This window comes from Poecilia reticulata, linkage group LG21 (genome assembly GCF_000633615.1).
Source record: "Poecilia reticulata strain Guanapo linkage group LG21, Guppy_female_1.0+MT, whole genome shotgun sequence".
Classification (NCBI taxonomy): domain Eukaryota; kingdom Metazoa; phylum Chordata; class Actinopteri; order Cyprinodontiformes; family Poeciliidae; genus Poecilia; species Poecilia reticulata.
In genome coordinates, this window is record NC_024351.1 from 8,997,695 (window position 1) to 9,018,510 (window position 20,816).

Genomic DNA, 20,816 nt, shown 5'->3' on the forward strand with positions numbered 1-20,816 from the left:
TTCCAGCATGTACAACATATGAGGCATCCCCTCTTCAAACCTTTGTGCTATCAGATCCTGATTTAAGTTTTCTATTCTCTGCAGCTCGTCTGTGGGATCTGAGGCTCCTCTCTGGCTCTCTGTCACAACAACAGGCTCGCTCTTGAGGCCGAGATCAATCTTCTTCAGCCACTCTCGTGTACTCTCCACACAATTATCAAAACTAATGCAAGGGAAGGAAAAAAATGCATTAAATAAAGATTTTCTATTAATGTTTCATCAGAGGTTTTGCAGCTTACTTTTTCAAAACGTCAACGCTCTCTTGCAGGTCTTGCTGGCTCTGACAGCAGTCGTCCTGGAAATCCTTCCACTCTTTCTGACAGGAGGAAAGACTTTCTTTGACCTGCGCTGCTCCGACTTTGCTCAGGTGGAGCTGAAGCTTCTCGGCTTCTTTACAGACCTGAGAGAAACGCTCTTCACCCTTTGACATCTGCTCAGCTGAGATCTGTGGAAGGAGAGAGAAACGTGCTACGGTCGGACTGACAAATTGCTGAAACAGTAGTTTTTTTTATTTTGTCACCACAAACTTTGGCTTGTTTTATATAATGACAACACAAAGTAGTGCTTTATTGTGAACTGGGAGGAAAGTTTCTAACAAGTAAAAATCTGAAGTCATGTTTATGTTTTATTGGCACGCAGAACTCTAATACCACTAAGTAAAATACAGCACAGGGAGAAAAAAAGAATCAAAAGTACCTTCAGTCTTTGTAACTTGGCTGTAAGGAGGACGACATCTCCTGATTGATTAAAACAATCTTTCAGCTCCAACTTCAGTTCGGTGAGCCACGACTTAAAGTCTTGGACAAGCTCTGTTTTGAGGAGGAGGAGAAGAAGAAGAAGAAAAAAAAACAAACTAGCTGCAGCCCAAAAGCAAAGTGTGGAGAAGTTACAGAAGTGGTCACAACAAATAACGGCCAGAGAAGATTTAAAAGTCAAAGGAGGAGAAGAGGAGAGGTAATGTGCTGAGGCAGATGGGGAGTGTGGGCGTGTCCACGGCATGCAGACTTGCTGCCTTGGCAACAAGCCTGAAATGGTTCCCTCGAGATCGGATGTGACGAAGTCGACATTGCTCTCCGAGGCACAGGTGTGTGTCGAAGCGAAAAGAGTGCATCAGTGTACCTGATAATGTGCGCGGACGGTGTGTGTGGGTTGTTGTGGGAGGATTGAGTGTCCTCTAGGGAAAAATGAAGGATAATCAACCGCAAATCTGTTGCACAGCTAACGCGAACGAATTACACTGCTTTGAGGAATTGTGCTGTGTTCGATCGGCAGATTATGAGATTTTAAGCACTCTTATGAGTCTAATTTCTCTTCTTCTGGGAATACGTTTAGCTTACTACTCCTTTTTTTGACAAATCGCAATGTTCATCTGACTAAAGAAATTGCCCCTTTCTAACCTAAACCCGCCCGTCATGTCTTACCATTGAAGTGGAGCTGTAATCCATCCTGCAGGCTGCCCCTGGTTTTGGCACAGCGTTGGGCAACAACCTCTGTTCGCTTGGCGATGGAGGTGAGATCAGAGGAGAGGGCTGAAAGCTCATGAGACGGATGCGTTCTGCTCAGGGACGTTAGGGCGTCTCTAGCCGAGTCCATGTCTGCCCTCTGTCGCTGCACAACACTCTGCAGGTCCTTTAGTAGAAAACAGTGAGAAATCAAGAGTTACGACTGTTGCATCATCTACATCTCGATTTGATTTACTGTTTCTATGGCGCACAAAGTGATGCTTTATTTCTGGAAATGACATCTTCAGCACAAAAGGAAGCACAATTTGAGTGACGTAAGGATTTTGAGAGCAAAAGGTACCACAATAGGAATGATAGAAGAAGCAGGTTTTCTTGTTGGGTTACTCACCAAATAGCCAAAGTATTATCAGTGCTTAAACTAAAGTTAATAACAGTATTGATATCGCCTAGGGCAACAGTGGGCAAGTAAGTGGGCAAGTCACCTAAACCCAGTGTGAATGTAGGCAAATACAGCTCAGTAAATGAGACTAAATTGCTTTGAGTTGTCAGTATGACTCAAGAAAAAGCATTATATAAGTCTATTTAGCATATTACAACAACAAGAGAACTGCGGCCAGCTATTCTTATGGATGCCAGTTTGAAAAATACCCTACATGTTGGTGAGGTTGTTTCTGCTACAGCTTGCTTGACAACAGTAAGTCATGAAAAACCTCCTGTTAAAGAGACTCGGCGAACGTGGGAACAGAGTGGGTGCTCTGAGTAGAGAAAAGCAAATTGTAACTTCTTGGGGAGTATGTAAAATTAACTCTGAATAAACCACCCCTGAAATAGTGGTGGCAGCATCATGCTGGGGGCAATGCTTTTCTCCAGTGGGGAAAGAGAGGCTGGTCAGAGTTGATGGGAAGATGCATGAAGCTGAATAGAGGAAAATCCTAGAAGAAAAGCCTGTTAGAGGCTCCGAAACACCTGAGGCTGGAGGGGATGTTAACCCTTAACCGCAGCATTAATCCTGAAATTAACACCAAATTCCTTCCAGGTAATGATAGTAAACATTTCATTTGTTAATGTCAAAAATGTCTTACTTGCATTATTTACTCAATAATCGATCATATTGTTAAGGAAGATCAGTTTCAAGCTTAAACATGAACAGAACAAAATGATAAAGCCGTACCTTCACCGTACAAATGTCTTCGAGGGAACCAGTTTCGGTGAGGTCTGACAAGGATCCCTCCACGGCCTCCAGCCGCTCGGTCATCTGGCACATCAGGTCATCAAGTCGCTGCTTCTGGAAGTCGAAGTAGGTCAGGGTGTGTTTGGCCTGGTTGTACGCCTCCTGCGCGTGGAGCATTTTCATCCTCAGATCCGACTCCAGAACCTGGTTACATAAAACCAGTTTATTAAAAATAAAGCTTATACTACCTAAACCAGTTCATAATGCTGCGTAAAGAGTAAAAGATGCTTAATAGCAACTCCGTGGCGTGGAACGTTGATTTTATGTGTTACAGCCAAAAATGAACGGAAATAAAGAGAGCATCAACACAGTTTGATCTATTTAAGCTTTGTAGCTTTTTGCTTAATACAGCAAAACTGAATACAGGTTCCCATAATATTCACCTGCATTTGTATTGGCATCTCCTGCAGTTTGGCTCGTTCCTTCAGCTCTGCCACTCTCTCCTGCAGGATATCCAACATCTGCTCCCTCTTTTCCACCTCAACCTTTAGTTCAAAGTGTGGGAAATGGAAATTAAACCCACTATCACCTCCCTGAACACCTCCTCTCTGTCATCTTCATCCAGCAAGCTCTAACCTTAAAGTTGGTAAGACAGGCCTCTGCCGAACCCTTGTCACCGAGTCTGGCAACACTGTCAGTGAGATCGGCGATGGACCCGGTCATCCACCGGCTGATGTCGTTCTCCATGGCCTTCAAGTCATCCCAGAGTTTTACGCAGTAGCTGAGCCTTTCTGTATTTGTCTGGATTTTCTCTGAGATCTGAAAGAATAAAAAAAAAATGCAAAGACGAGCAGTTTGAGTGCAGAGCAGAATGCGTCTCAATCAAAAGCAGAGGAAGGGTCTCCCTCTTTTGTTTTTTTGGCCGCCTCCGTCTCTCCTTAACAAGGGATGGTGGGCTTTTCGGGGAGGTGGAGGAAAAATGAGGCATAATTAGTTTGACAGATGTGGGAGTGAGACATGAGGGAGCGACGTAAAAGGAAGATAACCTGTCTAGACATGTTTGTTGTTCTGTCTCATTTGTGACAGTTAAGGAGATAAGTAAGTCCTAACAAAGGAGAAAATGTATAAATAAAAAATAAATCCTGGAGGTAAATACCAAAATGACCCTGTTCATGGCAGAACTGGATTGTAGATAACATAATTCAGTTTTTTGAAAATCAATTCATACTCTTTTGCTCATCATAATACTTCCATTCAAGACTATGATCTGACGGTTTCTGGAAAACTTATAGATTGTAATATGCTTATTCTAAAACATCTGCGATTAAATATAAATATATAACCCATTAGTTTCAGATTTTATGATGCAGTTATTTTTCTAAAGAAGGGACACAGCACAGCCTGTGTTTTTAAGACACAACTCACCAGCAGCCACCGATCCCTGAGAGCCTCCGTTTCACTCAAGACAGAAAACATATCCGAGTTGGGAACCTGCTCCAATTCTCTCTGCAGGTCCTCGACCGTGGAGATGAGCTGGTCCATGTCGTCTTGTTTTTCTCTCAGTTCAGCTTGGACAGTTTCATGCTGCATGGACAGACACCAGAGCACAGATATTGATAGCAGGCTGCCACTAGAGGGAGAGATACGATTCAAACTGGAGGGTTAAAGCCATTTGGATCCAGTGCATTTCATGAAGTCAGTCCAACCAGATCAATCCTCTTATGAAAGAAATTTTGACATAAAAAAAAAAAAAAAAAGATTAACAATTTTAGGCAATATCATCACAACTGAGGGTTAGTGAAATGCCAAAGAACAATTGCAAAACCTAAAATATATATTTTTTGCACAAATAACGTCAACAACTCTTGTTAAATGTTGTTGTCATAGTTGTAACTATGTAGCTAGCAGTCACATTTTTAAAGTTCTGGATCTACGTGAGTTTATCTGGTTGCAAATAACCAAAAGGAAGGAAAGAGCAAAAATATGAGAAGATATAGGAGAGTTCCTCCAGAAGAATGCCACTATGGCCCAAGCTCAACTGGGTGCATTCCAGATCTCCCACTGAAATATTCCAGTGTCCAAACATGGCAGAATTGAAAGTCTTTTCCGATTTATGGCTACGGAGTGCCAGGTTTGCCTCCTTTAAATGCAATTCTGACTTTCTGGCATGCGTCCATTACAAAATGCTTCAGGAGATGACATAGTACTCACTGATCACTGTGCATACAAACATCTGTTGGATCCATAAAGCACTAGCCTGTATTATGTAATGTATGAATCCAGAATCATACATTACCATAGCTTTAACACTAATAATAGTAATAATAATAGTATTTAATAGTTAGCCTTAGTCCTTTCTTGAAACAAATTAATTATCTGAATTAATAGCTACAAATATTAAATAATAATGCATTACCAACATTGTTTTCTCTAAAAAATAAACTTAACTAACTTGTGTGAAAACACTTCTGGCGTCCTGAGCGTTATGGTTGTGATCAGGCAGATTGTGGGCAACAGCCTGAGCGTTTTCCACAACAGTGGCGATGTTCGACTTCAGATGGAGGAACAAGCGGAGAAGGTCGACCACAACGCCGCTCTGCTCCTGACTGCAAGAGAACAGATTTAAATAGCACTGCTTGACAAAAGCAAAATGAAGAAGTCATCCGTCATTCTGTCCCGGGTTTACCTATTTGTTATTGTTGTATTCAGATTTTCCCAGGCTGCCTTCACCAGCGCCACCTCTCTGACAGCGTCAGCTGCCAACTCGCTGTCTCGCTGGGCCAGCTGGTTTCCCTTCTCCTCTAACCATCGCTGGGAGTGCCACAGAGACTGCAACTCGTCCTCCAGCTGGACGAAGAAACGCAGCCTGGGAGAAACCGATCCAGAGTGAAAACAATGGGGATTACCTGATCCCAGCATTACACATCTCATTGTTTTAAGACGCAACATTGAAATGACTTTGTCCATCTGGCTGGAGTCTGGCTGCTACTGAAGTCAGCAGATAGTCTGTCACCGTTTAGATCTCTTCATTAAAGACTTACAGGATGTATTTTACAATGTGAAATCATCTCTCTTTTTCTATTTATATATTTTTTTCAAACAACGAATCAGGCATTTTGATGATGTTTTGATCCAACCTGATGGTCTGTCAATTGTTTCATTTGGACTGTTTGTACGTTTGTACCTGTTTTGAAAGACCTGTACAGAGCACTCTCTCGCCTCCTCTCGCCTTGCGTCGTCTTCTAGCTTCTTCAAACTCTTCATCACTTCCTCTTTCCTCTCTCTGAAAGAGCACCACAGCGCCCCTAAAGCATCCGCTTCACTTTGCCTCCATCCAACAGCCCTCTGCACCTCCTCCAGAGTCATCATGAGGCCCACTGCCAAACCTCTGCAGGATGTTCTGCCCTGAGGATCGCTGGTGTTTTTGGATCCGGTCGATTCGGCACCCAGCAGGTGCAGGTGTGCCTTGCTCAGCATCCCGTCCAACCCAACAGCCTCTGCCTCAAGTCGGGCCACATCTTTAGAGACCTCCACAATCCCGCGATGCAGAGCCTCTGCCTTAGAGTGGTCCCAGCTCCCCCTGCCCTCCACCGCCTCGTTAAGGTGGCGCAAAGCCTTAGACGCTGCCTCACGCTTTGCGAGGAAAGCCTTTAATTTAGTCAGGCACTCCTTACGGACGAGCAACAGACGCTGGGACTCATTGAAGGGTTGCAGACAATCTTCCGTCCAGGCCTGCAGTTGCTGCTCAGCCTCTGGGGTGGAGCGATGGAGCAGAGACAATTCTTTCTGATTCAGGGTTTGAGTCAACAATGCGCTTTCCTGCAGCTGTGCCTCATGCTCCTGTAGCATTACGAGAAAAATAAGACATACTTACGTGAAATCAAAAATATTTTTTAAAAACTAGTTTACAGTAGCTACATGTAGATGTGATCTGAAAATGGAAATTGTTGGTTTATTACCTTTACTTCAGTGATTGCAGCGTCAAGATCTGAGATGTGAACATAGGGCGAGTTTCTTAGGACAGACAGGAAGTTTTCACTCCTTTGTGCCACAGCAAGCAGAGCCTGATCGAACTGCTCCAGCTGATCCAGGTGCAGCTCAAGCAGCTTACTCCTAAAGAAGAGTTAGATGGCAGATGAATGCTTATATCTATACAGTTATTATTTCTGACTAAAAAAAACCCATGAAAGATTCAAATTTTGAGATCCTTAAATAAATTAAGTATTACCTGTGTGTTATGCTCATGTTCACAGAAGTGTATCTCTCCTGAAGCTGAGTAAGGTCATCGTTGAGCTCCTGGAGTCGAGCTTCGTCCGTTGTGGTGCAGAGACACAGCTGGAGATTTTCAAGTCCCTGGAGGAGTGCTTCATAAGACGGCGTCTCCTGCTGCATTTCCTGAGGAGTCGGAGTTCAACAAAAAGCTTGACTGAGGCTCTGAACCAAGTCACAAAAGGCAACAAAAGACATAAAAATGAACATACATTCAGTGTGCATTCCTGTAAGACTTTTTTCACATTTTGATCTATCATAAACTCAAACTTTAAAGTATTGTACTGGGATAAATGATAAAATGTCTGAAAAGTATCTTTTTTTAAATTTATTATTATTTCTCAGAGTGGATGGAAGCATCCGTGGACGGCCATTTTTAAACCTTGACATAGAGTCACATTTATTCACTGTAACTTTCGTAGTCAGTTTTATATTAGTGTCCACTGTCCTGATGGAAGGGAACAACTCTACCACAGTCTTTTGTCTTTTACCACTTTTAACAGCTTCCGTTCATCTTCCCATGAACTCTGACAAGCTTCTTTCTTGAAAAAAATTATTTTAAAAAATGTCCCACACAGCTTTCCACTCCAACTTGGGTTGGGGTGGAAATTTCTGCCATTAATTTTTAATCATGTGTATTGAAAAGTTCAGATATGGTTTCATTAGATTAGAGCACCTTCTTCCACATGTTTCCTGTGTCCACTACATGTGATTGTGGCAAAATGAAAAAGGAGCAACTTGTGGCTTTCTCTAAATAACAGCCTTATTCTTTGCACTCCGTTATGAAGGCTGAGATCAAATTATCTAGAGGTGGATTCTGTCTACACAACGTCTGTAGGCAATCGGTCATGTTACAGCCAGAAATTTTACATTTCAGATACTTATTTGGTTAAAAAAGAATAAAAAAAACCTACATTATTTTCCTTATTTTTTACATTTCCAAGCTACAAAAAGACTAAGGTGTAACAATATTTGCAATAAAATCAAGAAGTCTATTTTACCTGCAAGTTTTGGAGTTCATTCCTCAGTTTCACTTTATCTGCAGAGAGTAATTCGGTTTCCGGGCAGCATATGGATTCACATCTGACCAGCCAGCTCTTCATGGATGCACTCTCTTTTTCATATCTGCTCATTCAAATTCAGATTGCACAAGTGTAAGCAAATAAAGCTTTCTTTAACAACCAAAGATTACCAAATAACCTTTCAAATCAACATGTACACACACTCTGTAACACTGCATAGTGCTTTTCTTTTCAACACAAATCTGCATCAGTGGAATGGTAAAAATATATGTATGCAAATCTACAGAGGAGAGAGTAAGTAAGAACAGAGTAACACACATACATACATGCATTAAAAAAAAAAAAAGGTTTGTGGCAAGAATATTATTTTTTTAGAGTGATTTACTGACATGTCACACTAAACTGTAGCCACTAGGCTGGGTCTTTACTTTCTCTTCACAAAAACAATCACTCTGGTGCAAATCTATTCAGTGTCAAACAAGTGACAAGAAAAAGAATATAATTAGAAGGGGAAAGCAAACGTTGACAGGGAAGCAGACAGAAAGACTCAGATGAGCTCTCGCTCTACTACTTCACACTAAAATGAGAGAATCTTTCGGAGAATAACAGAGGAAATTGACAAGAGATGAGAATTCAGCAGAAAGGACACATGCACAATAACAAGGGGAAATTGCAATATTTATACAAACAGTACAAGAGATGTGTGTGCGAGCAGGAACTAAAAGATGACAGGGAAGGGCTCAGGAAATTAAAGATGAAAACAAAAGCAGCTGCTTTCGCTTTAAAAGGTTTGGAGTATTGTTTTTTTGGAATTGACAGAAACCAATTAGCAATCTGAATAAAAGCCACTCAACGTGACTAAAGAGAGATGTTTTCCTACAGTACGAAAGTAAACAGTTAAAACGACTAATGTCTATCAAATTGTTACACGCAATTTTGCGGTGAAATGTATCCATACCTTTGCCACAGAGCTAGAAGACTCTCCAGTGTGGATTGCTTTCCCGCAGCCTCTCCAATTAACTCTCTCTGTTGCTTCTGGAGGTCAGCCACCTCCTCTTCCAGCTGGCTGCCCTCTCCGAGCCTCTTTGAGGCTGAACACAGTGCCATCAGCCTGGGTTTCAGCTGCTCAACACCCTGGCAGACCTCCTGAAGTAAATAAAAACATACTGGTGATGAACCCCGGAGCAGCTAAGGAGTTAAACCTTAAACACACAAAAAGTTATTAAATACTGGGGTAGAAAACATAATATTTAATTCTAGATGTATCTGTTCTCACCATGTGATTCTGGAGGATATTGTAGGTCTCAGATGATGATGTACAAGTGATCGGACAGCCCAGTTTTTCTTTCAGATCTCCCATTGTTTTCTTTACCTGATAGTGGATAAATATGTCCGATTATATTTGAGTTGAGCTATAAAATCAACACCTTTTCATATGTTGCAAGATTGTCCACCTGTTCGAGGTTGTCATTGCATCTCTGCCTGTAGGAGGCGCTCTGGTTGAGCTGTAAGCCGAGCTGCTCCGTCCTCCCCATCAGCTCGTCACAGCATCGCCTCGTCTGTAGGAGTTGGACATGGATATGTCTGGCTTCTCCAGGGGTCACGAATCTGGACAGGGTCTCAACGTCAGCCTCCATCTGGACAAGAGTCGTCCTTCTTTCCTCCAAACCTTCACCTATCACCTAGAGATGCAAGAAGCAGCAAAAAAATAATGATTATGAGAATCGCATATTTGATTAATCTTTTATTCCGACAGAGAAGTCTGTGAATTCAATAATACATACATTCCTAATTTTGTTTGAAAATCTGAAATTGACAGAACTGAGATTACAGTAATAACAGACATCACGATTAACTAATTTTCTAAATCTCTACATGTGCTGATGACCCAATTTGTTTTTTAAGTTATGCATAACATCCATGCAGTCACAATTTGTGTTCATTTCCACATGCATATTGCACACCAGAGAAACGGCGCTTGAGCTAAAGGGATCCTTTGACCTTTTGCAATAAATTTAGAAGCCTTTTAATTTTGCATTTACTAAAAAATTATAAATAACATTTACTGCAGCCCACAGCTAAAGTAGAGCAGTAAATTCTTCAACAGCACTTATAATTTTGGTCAGAACTTCACACACACTCATGATCAATTATTTACTTGTTTTGTTTTTAGGGTGGATTATAAAATGAGCAAGGTCAGTGACAACAAAAAGTTAAAATTGGATGTTCAAGTTAAAAATTATGGTTAATTTTCCTCTAATATAAATATATTCATATAGTTAATCCAATGTTTCAAGCTTGTTGCTCTCTACAAATGGCATGCGGGACATTTACCCAAATATTAGTGGGAATTCGAATATATTTGAGTCTGTATTATAATCTCAATCTTGTGTTAAATAGAGAAAATCAAAAAAAAAAATCCTATCTGTTGTATCTGAATTTCACCCCAACCCCAAACCTAATATGATATTTATGATGATGATGATGAGTGTATGTAAACTTCTGGCTGATAAACAAACAAAAATGATAGAGGAAACCCAAACCTCCACAGTGTTAATGTGAGAGTCTAAAGGATCAGAGGAGGATGTGGAGCTGACTGCGTCCAGCTCCTTCTCTTTCTCGTTGATCCACTGAGAGAGGGCCTCTGATTCTCTGCTGCAGCTCTCCCATTGCACACACATCTTCTCAAGCAGGACAAAACTGTAAAACAAAACATTCGGGTCATTAAAAGAACCGCTAAAACACACAAAAGTTTGAATGACAGGACAGCAGACTCAAATCAAACAACTGTAGGTACAAACTTCTCTTTGAGTTGTTTCTGAAGTTGTGTGATCATTTCTCTGGAGGACTCGGCCCGCTGCAGGAGAACACTCTGATTTTTTGGCCCAAGCTGAATATCTTCTGCCTTCTCCAAAAGGATATCCGCTCGTACAGAATACTCCTCGAAATCTATGGAAAGCTCCTAAAAACAAGAAACAACGGCAATGACAATGCTCACAAAGTGCTTTAAAATCAGCATTTGCTAATACTCAATCAAGATATCATATTAAGTACATCAGACATACCTCGAGGTGCTCCAGTTCACTCCTCAGGCTCTCCAAGCTATTGAAAATTAGTTCCTTGTTTAGTTCACTTTCAGTGTTCGTAATAAACCTCCAAATTTCCTCTCTTTCCATCTCAAAATTTTGCCAGCAGCTCAGGGTTGTCTTCACATGATGATGAAGAAACAAAGGGGAATTAAAAGTAGAGAGAATTTACTTCTTTTTTTTTTATTATTGTTGTACAAATGTTATCCAAATAGTCCAAAACATTCAGTTCATCTTATTTCCATGTGGGAATCCATGTCAATAACCATGAAATGTTCATGCAGAAAGATTTTAATTAGCAGCGAATAAAAACATCCAATACAGCGCACAAACAACACTGAAATCATATGCACAAGCATAGCAATCAATGTGTGGTTAAGATTCAGCAGAGGCAAATCAATGACTGCAGCATAAATTTCACTGGGTCTGCTACTTTCTAGTTCGCTGGTGGATGGCCTGACTAGATGTGATGGCAAGTGATGAGGGAGGAATTTATCGCTTAAATAAATCTCTTTAAAATAGTGACAAGACACCAACAATCATAGCAAACAGTCATTAAATCTAAAAACAAAAAGAAATGCTGCAAAAATATTTTTTAAAAAGACCTGGAATGAACTAATTTTACTGGCCAGCTTAGAATTAATCAAATTCAGCAGATTCCCTGGTTTTTTCAAGGGATTTGACACTTTTTAAGTCAAAATTGGATAACAATTTTTTCTAGATTATTAATTATCCCAGTAATTATTCCAATAGACAATAAAATTGGTGTTTAGTGAATATTTTCAAGCAATATATTGATAAAGGCAAAATATTGTAAGTTCACCCTCTCAAATATCAAAAAACATTATTATTTTATAAAACACCTTGCACTCAAGATATTTAATATCCAAAATGAAATACAAGAACCAAAACCGATAAATAAAACAGAAAAAAAACACACACAACTGAAACCACAAATAAAATGGATGATAAAGTCTCTAAACAAAATTTCCCTTCAAAAATTATTTAATCTTCAAAATTGAATTGATCGAGTTCATACGGAAGAGGATTAGGGCCACCGGAAAATAAATAAATAAATAAAAATTCTGACTTTAATGTCAGAATTCTGAGGGAAAAAAAGTCAGAATTCTGAGAATTAATCTCAGAATTGTGCTGTGTTCTTTTTTTCCAGTGACCCTAATCCTCTTCCGTAAATTCATTTTAATTGATTGTGTTGTAATTGATTGATTGATTAATTAAATGCTTATTACAACAGGCTTATTTCAAGCCCAAATAGAAATAAAACAGAAAAGCATGCAACATGCCGCCTATCCACTCAGCCAAACAAACATTCATTTATCTCTCTACCTGCAGGTTCTGCTCTGTTGTTCCAGATTTGAGGTCAGCCTCGCTGAAAGCTCCCTCCAGTTCACGCAGAGGCTGGCTCAGTACCTCACCTGTCTGCAGCTGGCGGCAGTGAGTCACCAGCTGCTCCGCCTCCTTCCTGTTAGCATGCAGCCTTTTCAGGTGTTGCTACAAGAAACACATTAAATGTGACATTTAACAACAAAATGAAATGCATTCAGCTTGCATAAATAAACAATGGCAGTAAGTTTTTCTGAAGTCCTAAACAGAACGCCGGTGGCGATCCAGCCAAATTTGCAGTACCGTAATTCCGCCACACTTGGCGCTATGTGAAAAATTCCAGCGGTTTCTGAAAGGATATACGTTGCGCTTTCCAGCCAATATCAGGTTATTACGATAATTTCACCCCCACCGTAGCAGTGAGTGAAATTAATCTGAAGGGCACTCTTAATAGACAATAAATTGCGAAAATAACTTGCTCATTATTGAAAGTTCCAGTTGTTATGGATAAATGGGCAAATATATTTACTCACAGGACATTTTAAGAGCTGTGTACAATTAAAACAAGCAAAAATATCCAGGTGGAGACTTTACATTTATGACATAAATTAATACAAGGTATGGAAATTGTGAAAAAAAAAAAAAAAAATGAGACCCACCTGGTGAATGAGGTAAAGTTGTTTGGCCTCCTCCAGATTCTCGGCATTCAGAATCCTGCTGGTCTGCTCCTCGGCCTCCTTTCCTGCCCTCAAAACCTCCTCCAAAGCACCGTGAACTTCATCCCTCAGCTCCTCACACTGGAACATAGCAGAGCCTTCTTCCCCCAACTGTGGCAAAGCAGAAAAACATCAGGTAATGAATTAAAATGCTGATAAATGAAGCATTTAATCCTTACAATAACGGACTCTACCTGACAGAGTGAAGATAAGAGGGACCGTAGGTCAGTAGAAAGTTTAACCAGGGCCGTTCTCTGTCTCTGGACTTCCAGCTCTGAGCTAACCTCCGACAGCCTGGCGAGGCGAGTTTTTAGCCACAATAGGCTTTCCTCTCGGCCCATCAAGGCTTCCTGCAGAGTCTGAAATTGGTACAAGCACAAGAATGCAAATGGTTGGAAATCTAATCTCTGAGCTTTTAACGGCAAACTGGTTCCACTTACTCACCCGAACAGCAGCGTCAACGTGATCCCGGTGATGGGAAGTCACTGCTGTCTCTCTTAATAGCCTCACTTGCCCTCTCTGGGATGAGAGCCAATCAGAAAGCTCGCAGAACCTGCAATATTAAAAATAAAACTAATTTCCAGCCATTTGATAAGCTGTGGGTAACTCAGGTATGCCTCATTGATCTTGAGCACCTGTCGTTCCACTCTTTCCATTTGTCAGGATGTTGCTCCAGTTTCAGGTGGGTAATGGTTATTTGCTCAGTAACCTCTTCTACCGCCCTTTTAGTGGAATCAAGCATCCGATAAACCGGGTCATTGTCAGGCAACTTATGACACAGATCCTCCATGTTTCTGATTCTTTTCTCACACAAAGTCAGAGGTTTGCGTTCCCTGAAGAAAGTCTGGAGATGAAACAAGAGAAAGTTGATTGTTTGAGCTCTTCCTACTAGATCAATGTGCGCTTTAAGTTTCCACAAAATCCAGGGCTTACCTTGTGCTCTTTGATCACTCGCTCACTGGTGCAGGTGCCTGACAGAGCCTGCATCTCTCTTTCCAGCTCTCCCCTGCAGTCCTGAAGAATCAAAGTCACTCGACTTCTCTCCACGTCCACTTTTAGTCGGAGCAAGTGAGAGGGAACCTCCGTCTGGAGGTCCTAAAGGAAACACAGGTCATACCCAGGTTAAGAAATATCTTTCAGTGACAAACAAACAGCCCCCAGAGTAATCAAGCATCAACACAATGATGATTTCATTTTAGTCTAATTGGTGAGGGAACTTTATCAAAACCACAGGCCTCCATTGTTAAGTTCATGAAGTATTGGTTATGCACCTCAGGAGATATAACGTGATTAGTTACAGTGTTAATGCACGTTGACCTCTGACCTTCCAGTGCTTGTGCAGCCTACGGACAGTTTCCTGCAGACCCTGCTGCTCCTCTTGAGGTAGGATGTCTGTCAACTCATCACAGGCTTTCAGGAACACGCTGAGCACCCGCTGGTCCAGCTGACCAAAGAAATCCTGCAACAGGAGAAGAGAGAACTGCTTTGTCCAGCTCCATAGAAAGCTTTTTTTGTTTGTTTGTTTGATTTAAGTTCAACATAAAAAAAAACCCATTAGCAATCTTAGCTCAGCCTTTGAAATAAACAAACTTTAAGAACAATTCAAATTTTATTTTGCTAAGCCTTCCTACATTACTTATTAGTTTATTTCTACAAGTGACATGGAACCTACTTTTGCAATGTTCTAAGCTATAAAATAACAGAAAAGTTTAATTTGAAAATCTAAAAAAAAAATTTTGAAAGTTTAATCTTTTTTTTGTTGTTGATGCTCAAATCTTTCCTTTAAAGGAGTAAGACTCTTGTAAGCTTTGTTTTAAAAGCCCTGTTTTAAACCTTTAGGGACAAACTCAGTACATGTAAAGTCTTTGGTCGTCATGGCGATTCCCACCTATTCTGCAAAGGGAAGCGTGCAGCACCTCAATATTTCTATTCAGAATAAGAGAAATCAGACAAGATGCAGAAAAATGTCTGCTGTTCAAAAACCATAGCTGGTGTCAGAACATTTTTTTGAACTTTAAAGGATTTGAACTGTAGATTTAGGTTAATGGCTGCAGTAAAACCAAAGGAAGTGTTAAAAATTGATCTTTAATACTGAATTGACAACATTGGGAATACTGATCTGCATCTCTAGGTTAAAGGATGATCACACATTTAGACTTTAAAGTCAGAAAGTTTTAAAGTTTTATATTCTTAATTTTCACATTCATCCTAATAGGATTTTTTGAGGTGTTGTTTCTGGTAAATAACAATGCCATATTACTTCAAAATACATCCAATGCTTTAATTAACAGACTCCCTTGCTACCATTCTCCATTAATTTCTACAGCAGGAACTAAATGTAGCAACCTGAAAAACATATATTTAAGTAATAAACATGTTTTCACAGATTAACTGCCGGCCTTGTGTGGTTTAGCCCTAACTAGTGTTATTTATAGCTGGAGGTGCCGATTTGTTCTTACGGTGTGTTTCCTCAGTAATTCCTCTGCGTCTCCCGTCTCCTTCAAGCAGCTCTGAGCTTTCTTCAGCACTCTCTCCAGCTCATGCCGTGATTCCTCAAACCTCCTCCTCAGGCAGTTATTGGCCTCTTCCCGCCTCCTCCATTCCCCGACCTCCTTAAGCAAAGCCTGAGAAGATGTTAATGGTGATCTTAATGGGTCCCGGTGGTAAAATGAGGTAATTACTTTGCTTGATTTATAAAAAGCTAATAAATAATGAGAGATGTGATGGAAATCCAACCTACAGAGACACTTGGTGGCTGCTTTGATGTTTATTTTAACTTTTATATATTATTTACAATGCAACACGCCTACCAAATGTGTGACATTCTCTCAACAGATACAGTAAGGTTAGGACTGACCTGTGATGATCCTTGAATTTCGGAAACTCTCTTTTGCAGTGAAGACATGTCGAAGTTTCGGAGCACCTTACTGTTGCCAAGCGATTTCTCCAGCGTCTGGTGATTCCTCTCAATCACAGAGAGACATCGCTTACAGCTTTGCTGCTGGTTCAACAAATCCTGAGGCAATCGTGAAAACAAAGTTTACATAAATGGTGGAAAACTGTTTTTTTTTTTTTTGTTTTTTACTTATGTTGTAACTTTACAAATCACATTGCATCTGCATTTTTTTAAAGAGCCAACTTGAAATAAAACATGGATTCTGTAAAAATTAGTAGTAAGGAAAAAATATATTTTTCTCTAAACCATCACTGTTTGGTTAGTTATTTTGTAGTACGCTATAATTTTTGCTGATTTGTGTGTAGAGGGGTAAAAGAGGCAACCTGCAGCAAACTCACTTTTAAATGTTTTTTCTAACCCTGCTCCTCAGGACCCTCTGCGCTACGTGGTTTAAATGGTTTCCTGCTCCAACAAACAAGATTCAATTACCAGGCATCTGCAGAGCTTGATGAGAGCAAACCCATTAATTTACCTCTGCCGTGTTGTAGCAAGGTATCATCTTAAGAATGCAGAGCAGAAGCTCCCAAGACTCTGCTTGCTGCTCAACTGCAGTGCTAACCAAGTTACCCTTAATCTCTACTTCTCAACAAATCAATACAAGACACAAAAATCCAAAGTTATAAAAATTACTGCAAAAAAGTAATATATATTTTTGTTTATGAAAATGTGGAAAAACAACACGATGACAAAAATACTGGAAGAGAAGAAAAAAACAGAGATGCTTAGAGCAGGGATATATCTTAGGGTAAAATTAGACTTAAAGTACAAAACCAGCTAAATTAAGTGACGCAAAAAAAAACTTTTAAAAGTGAAAATAAAATATTCTATCTCAGATATTGAGACTAATTATGTATGATTTTGTGTTTCAATTTTTAACTTTGACTTAAACATCCGACTCCCACAATAAAGCTTTTTTTCTTCAACTTATTGTTTTGCTTCCTGCCTCCCCTCCCCCCCCGATTCTTAAGACTTGGATTGATTCAGACCATTTAGTCTCTCAGATAAATTTTAATTTCTGCATTTTTTCTTGTTTGTGAATCACTTTTTTTCCAACAGCCACCCTAATGTATACATGTGAGACAGAACTTTATCGTGTGCGGTCTTGTGATCAGATTATCTGACCTGTAACTTGTGTTTCTGTTGGCCAGGGACCTCCGAGTCTCTCACGCCAGCAGTGATCCGACTTGCCCGTTCCAGGGCCTGATAGAAACCACTGGTGTGTTTCTCCATTTCCTCCAGCAGTGGCAGCAGGACGTGACATTCTCTCACCAGGGAGGGGCACCGCTCTCTCACCTAAACACACACAAAACAAAAAAAAATATATCACAACAACAAAAAAAAAACTAACTAAATGAAACTCATGGTTTGGCGTTTACAAGTCGCACCTTGTTCAGCTGAGTTTTAGCCTTTGCCATGGTTGCCATCACCCTGGCAGCTTCATCCTGTGTTGCATCCTTGGCGAGGAGCTGAGCACTGCGGGCAGCCAACTTGTATTGGGTCTCCATGGAAACGACCTTTTGCTTGGTGCTCTGAGATGAACATGTAAAGGGTCAATTCACTCCTACTCACAATGAATGAGCCAGCATGAATGCACAGCTAGTGCATCAACGTCATCTACATTTAAATATTTTACAGAACACATGCAAATACTGGGCTGCACTTGTGCCTTTATGGCCTTTATGTAAGGTAAACGACTTTATAAACCAACCTCTACATCCTGCAGGAAGGCTTTGACTCCGAGTAAGGACACCTGAACAGGAGCATTCAGCTTGGCCTCTGCTGCTTCCAGCAGCTCTTTTAGGGACCACACAGCCTTTAGGTGGTCTTTTCTCCACTTTTCCAACTCATCTGAATGAGCATACTGAAGCAAAGAAAGAAATAAAATATCTGCTGTTGGTTTATTTGGAAAGATAGCACTTCCAAATTTCAATCAAAAACAAGAATTTGGGTGCACAAGCCTGAATTTATTATAGATATTCTCTCTACACAGAATCAAAATTATACATATAGGATGAAGAAGATACATTTTGTAACCTCCTGTCGGAAAAATGGCGGTCGTTGTGTTTAAGGATGAAATTGACAGGAGTTTTTGTGTTTCTCTTCCATAACAGTGAATGCAAGGCCTTAGTAATTCTCATCATTTAATGTAAAATTTGTCAATTGAAAATAAAAAGATGTCACACTTTGTGCATTCTGACACGTGAATTAAATATGTTGAAGATCCCTTCTTTCTTTATCAGTTCATAACTTTGTGCTGTGCCGGGTGCAGGCAGTGAAATAGTCTCGCGGCGTAATGATGTCACTGTTTGATAGTTGGTCTGGTGTTCTTTGCTTCTTTTGGCAGAAATATAAACCCCAACACAAATCAAAACAGGCTTTGGAATGGATATTATGTTTTGTTTTGTTTCTTTTTAAAACTCCTCTAATGGTATTTTAGAAAGCATGAAGTCAACCTTTAATGTGTTGACAATGCTGAAAAGCATGGTGCGTGACAGGAAACCAATTAATTTGAATGAACTCAACTAAGTCTGCCAAGAGAAGTTGTCAGATATTCAGCCAAAAATATCCCAGGACCTTTTTGGTGGCTGCAAAAAGCATGTGGCTTCTCAGTGACTGAGTAAGAGACAATAATACAAATATTAAGGATTGCATGTTCATATTCAATTGATTAAAGATTTGCCAAAATCTTTAACAAATTTTCAGTTATTGTTTGTAAAAAAAAAAAAAGTTTAGGTATTTTCTTGTACGGTCAGAAAAAAAACTGACACAAATAAAGTAGAAAGTGTATTGTTTTCCTGGTTACTTGTTTGACTTTGAGGAAGAGGTCTCTCCATCGTCCGTTTAGCAGAAGAAGCTGCTGCTTGAGGTCAAGCGACACGGTCTCATCACACGTTTCAATGAGAAAATTCCCGGCGTCGTTCATGGCTGTGTGCTGATCCATCCAGTGGCTGAGATTCCGAAAAAACTCCTGGAGGAAAGACAGACACATTAGAGACGGGGAAGAAAAAAAAAAGACGTGCAGGCACAAAGGAACTTCAGAAAAACAAAGAATAAGTGTCAGTGAATGAATCGGAGAGAGCTAATAAAAAAGAAACAAAGACAGGGATTCGAGTAAGGAAACAAAGGAGGGACAATAAAACTGGGGTAATTAGCTGTCTAATCCTTGGTGAGGATGTGAATCTGTGGTTGCTATGGTAACGTGACAACAGAGCCATCCTCCATGGCTTGTTGTAAGTCAAAGCGATAGTACGATACTCGAGAGGAAACTTCTAATGGGATTCCACTTTAAAGACAATGACTGAGCTGATGTACATTTGATTGCCGACTGTGCCCTGAAAGACTGAGTCACGCCTGAAGGCTCCCTTCACCTGATCACACATACACACAAGAGAAAACAGACACACCTGTTTGACCTTCTCCGACTGGTTCAGGGCTTCTTCTGCGTCCTCCAGCCAGGCCTGCAGGGAGGCGACGGTGGAGCCGTACCTCTCCCAGTTGGACAGGACCTCCTCCAGCATGCTCCTCACACTGCGCACTTCCATAGACAGGCTCCTCCACTGAGTCACCACTTCCCGCATAAACCTGCGAACTCCCATTTCGCCTTCATCCACTAGAAGCCAAAAGAAATGTCAACAGCAGAATTGTAATTTAATAAACCTGCGAGGGTAGCTAGAATGTAATGGTCTTCCACCCAGGGTTCCTGCATATTTCCGTAACTTACATTTTTTGACCTTTTAAGACCTAATCAGTACCATTATGATTTAATTCCAAGACCTACGTGAATTGTGGTACATTACTTCTTTTAAAACCGGGCTGTTTCAACCATAAAAATGTAGGAATTAAATACAGATCACTTACAACCCAGTATTAATTTCTTTTGCATTCTAAGACCTAATATTAAAAAAATCAAAATTTAAAAGCTGTGCAACGTTATTTGAACTTTTGCTCTGGTTAAAATTAAAACATTTTATTTCCATTTAAGTCTACTGTAAGACCTGCAGGCTAAATCAGTTTTTTTTTTGTTGCTATTATTAACTTGTGTTACATTTACAGTAAGTTGCAGCAGTCTCTGCAGCCCGTTTAAAAAAATCCCCGCCAGGTTTTATGGCAGATGGTACAACTTCACTGAAACACTAGATGAGGTTCACATTTAGATTGATGAAGCCGCATGCCTCTGCAGACGAATCTCTGACCCAAAAAGTCTCACTATAGGGAAACGCATTGCTTGTATTGCAAAGCTGCATTGCTTTGGTTTCTCTCTCTTCAGCACAGCAGCTGCAGCAGCAGCAGCAGCAGCAGACTTTCTAGATTTAGTCAAGGAAGTAAGTAGATAATAAAACCAGTTTTGAATGGATGTTGATTAGAAGTCAGAGTGACATCATCATCAGCCCCTTTGCTCTTCAACATCTTCTTCACTTGAAGACCACCGACTCCACCAACACCAGGTGTATTTCATTCACCCGGCCAACCAATCAAACCTCGGATGTCCTGATTTCTCGCCACAGCTCACTTCTCTCTGCATACCCTAAAGCATAACAGCCCCCCAAAAAAACCTAATGAAACCAACAAACTAGCTCGCATGGTCTGCGCCCAGAGACCCGCAGAAGTGGAGCAGCCCCTTAAACAGGCAAATGGGGTCGTATTCCCCACTGAGAGCTGGGAACGAAGGAACCTCATTTAGTTGTAGCCTGCAGACTCTCCTCTTCCAGCTAATTGTAAAATCAGTCAGTGCTTGCTCCGATGAGCTGCT

General features: G+C 40.5%; 1 protein-coding gene across 9 annotated transcripts in view; it reads right to left on the minus strand.

Annotated features, from left to right (window-relative positions):
* syne1a (spectrin repeat containing, nuclear envelope 1a) overlaps positions 1 to 20,816 on the minus strand; it is a 146,447-nt gene that overhangs the window by 86,315 nt on the left and 39,316 nt on the right. For all 9 annotated transcript variants that reach the window (XM_017302163.1, XM_017302170.1, XM_017302166.1 and 6 more), the window contains 34 exons: positions 19,471 to 19,676; positions 18,870 to 19,034; positions 17,775 to 17,927; positions 17,452 to 17,595; positions 17,189 to 17,359; positions 15,968 to 16,126; positions 15,570 to 15,734; positions 14,435 to 14,569; positions 14,044 to 14,205; positions 13,746 to 13,954; positions 13,555 to 13,663; positions 13,305 to 13,469; positions 13,054 to 13,221; positions 12,398 to 12,562; positions 11,030 to 11,170; positions 10,766 to 10,926; positions 10,508 to 10,664; positions 9,419 to 9,646; positions 9,241 to 9,336; positions 8,923 to 9,110; positions 7,944 to 8,067; positions 6,902 to 7,068; positions 6,633 to 6,786; positions 5,858 to 6,513; positions 5,360 to 5,539; positions 5,126 to 5,279; positions 4,099 to 4,257; positions 3,310 to 3,492; positions 3,117 to 3,218; positions 2,674 to 2,877; positions 1,461 to 1,668; positions 736 to 848; positions 279 to 484; positions 41 to 202 (listed from right to left, as the gene is read on the minus strand). In XM_017302163.1, coding sequence (XP_017157652.1) covers positions 41 to 202; positions 279 to 484; positions 736 to 848; positions 1,461 to 1,668; positions 2,674 to 2,877; positions 3,117 to 3,218; positions 3,310 to 3,492; positions 4,099 to 4,257; positions 5,126 to 5,279; positions 5,360 to 5,539; positions 5,858 to 6,513; positions 6,633 to 6,786; positions 6,902 to 7,068; positions 7,944 to 8,067; positions 8,923 to 9,110; positions 9,241 to 9,336; positions 9,419 to 9,646; positions 10,508 to 10,664; positions 10,766 to 10,926; positions 11,030 to 11,170; positions 12,398 to 12,562; positions 13,054 to 13,221; positions 13,305 to 13,469; positions 13,555 to 13,663; positions 13,746 to 13,954; positions 14,044 to 14,205; positions 14,435 to 14,569; positions 15,570 to 15,734; positions 15,968 to 16,126; positions 17,189 to 17,359; positions 17,452 to 17,595; positions 17,775 to 17,927; positions 18,870 to 19,034; positions 19,471 to 19,676 — 6,019 coding nt within the window. The remainder of the gene's footprint in view (positions 1 to 40; positions 203 to 278; positions 485 to 735; positions 849 to 1,460; positions 1,669 to 2,673; positions 2,878 to 3,116; positions 3,219 to 3,309; positions 3,493 to 4,098; positions 4,258 to 5,125; positions 5,280 to 5,359; positions 5,540 to 5,857; positions 6,514 to 6,632; positions 6,787 to 6,901; positions 7,069 to 7,943; positions 8,068 to 8,922; positions 9,111 to 9,240; positions 9,337 to 9,418; positions 9,647 to 10,507; positions 10,665 to 10,765; positions 10,927 to 11,029; positions 11,171 to 12,397; positions 12,563 to 13,053; positions 13,222 to 13,304; positions 13,470 to 13,554; positions 13,664 to 13,745; positions 13,955 to 14,043; positions 14,206 to 14,434; positions 14,570 to 15,569; positions 15,735 to 15,967; positions 16,127 to 17,188; positions 17,360 to 17,451; positions 17,596 to 17,774; positions 17,928 to 18,869; positions 19,035 to 19,470; positions 19,677 to 20,816) is intronic.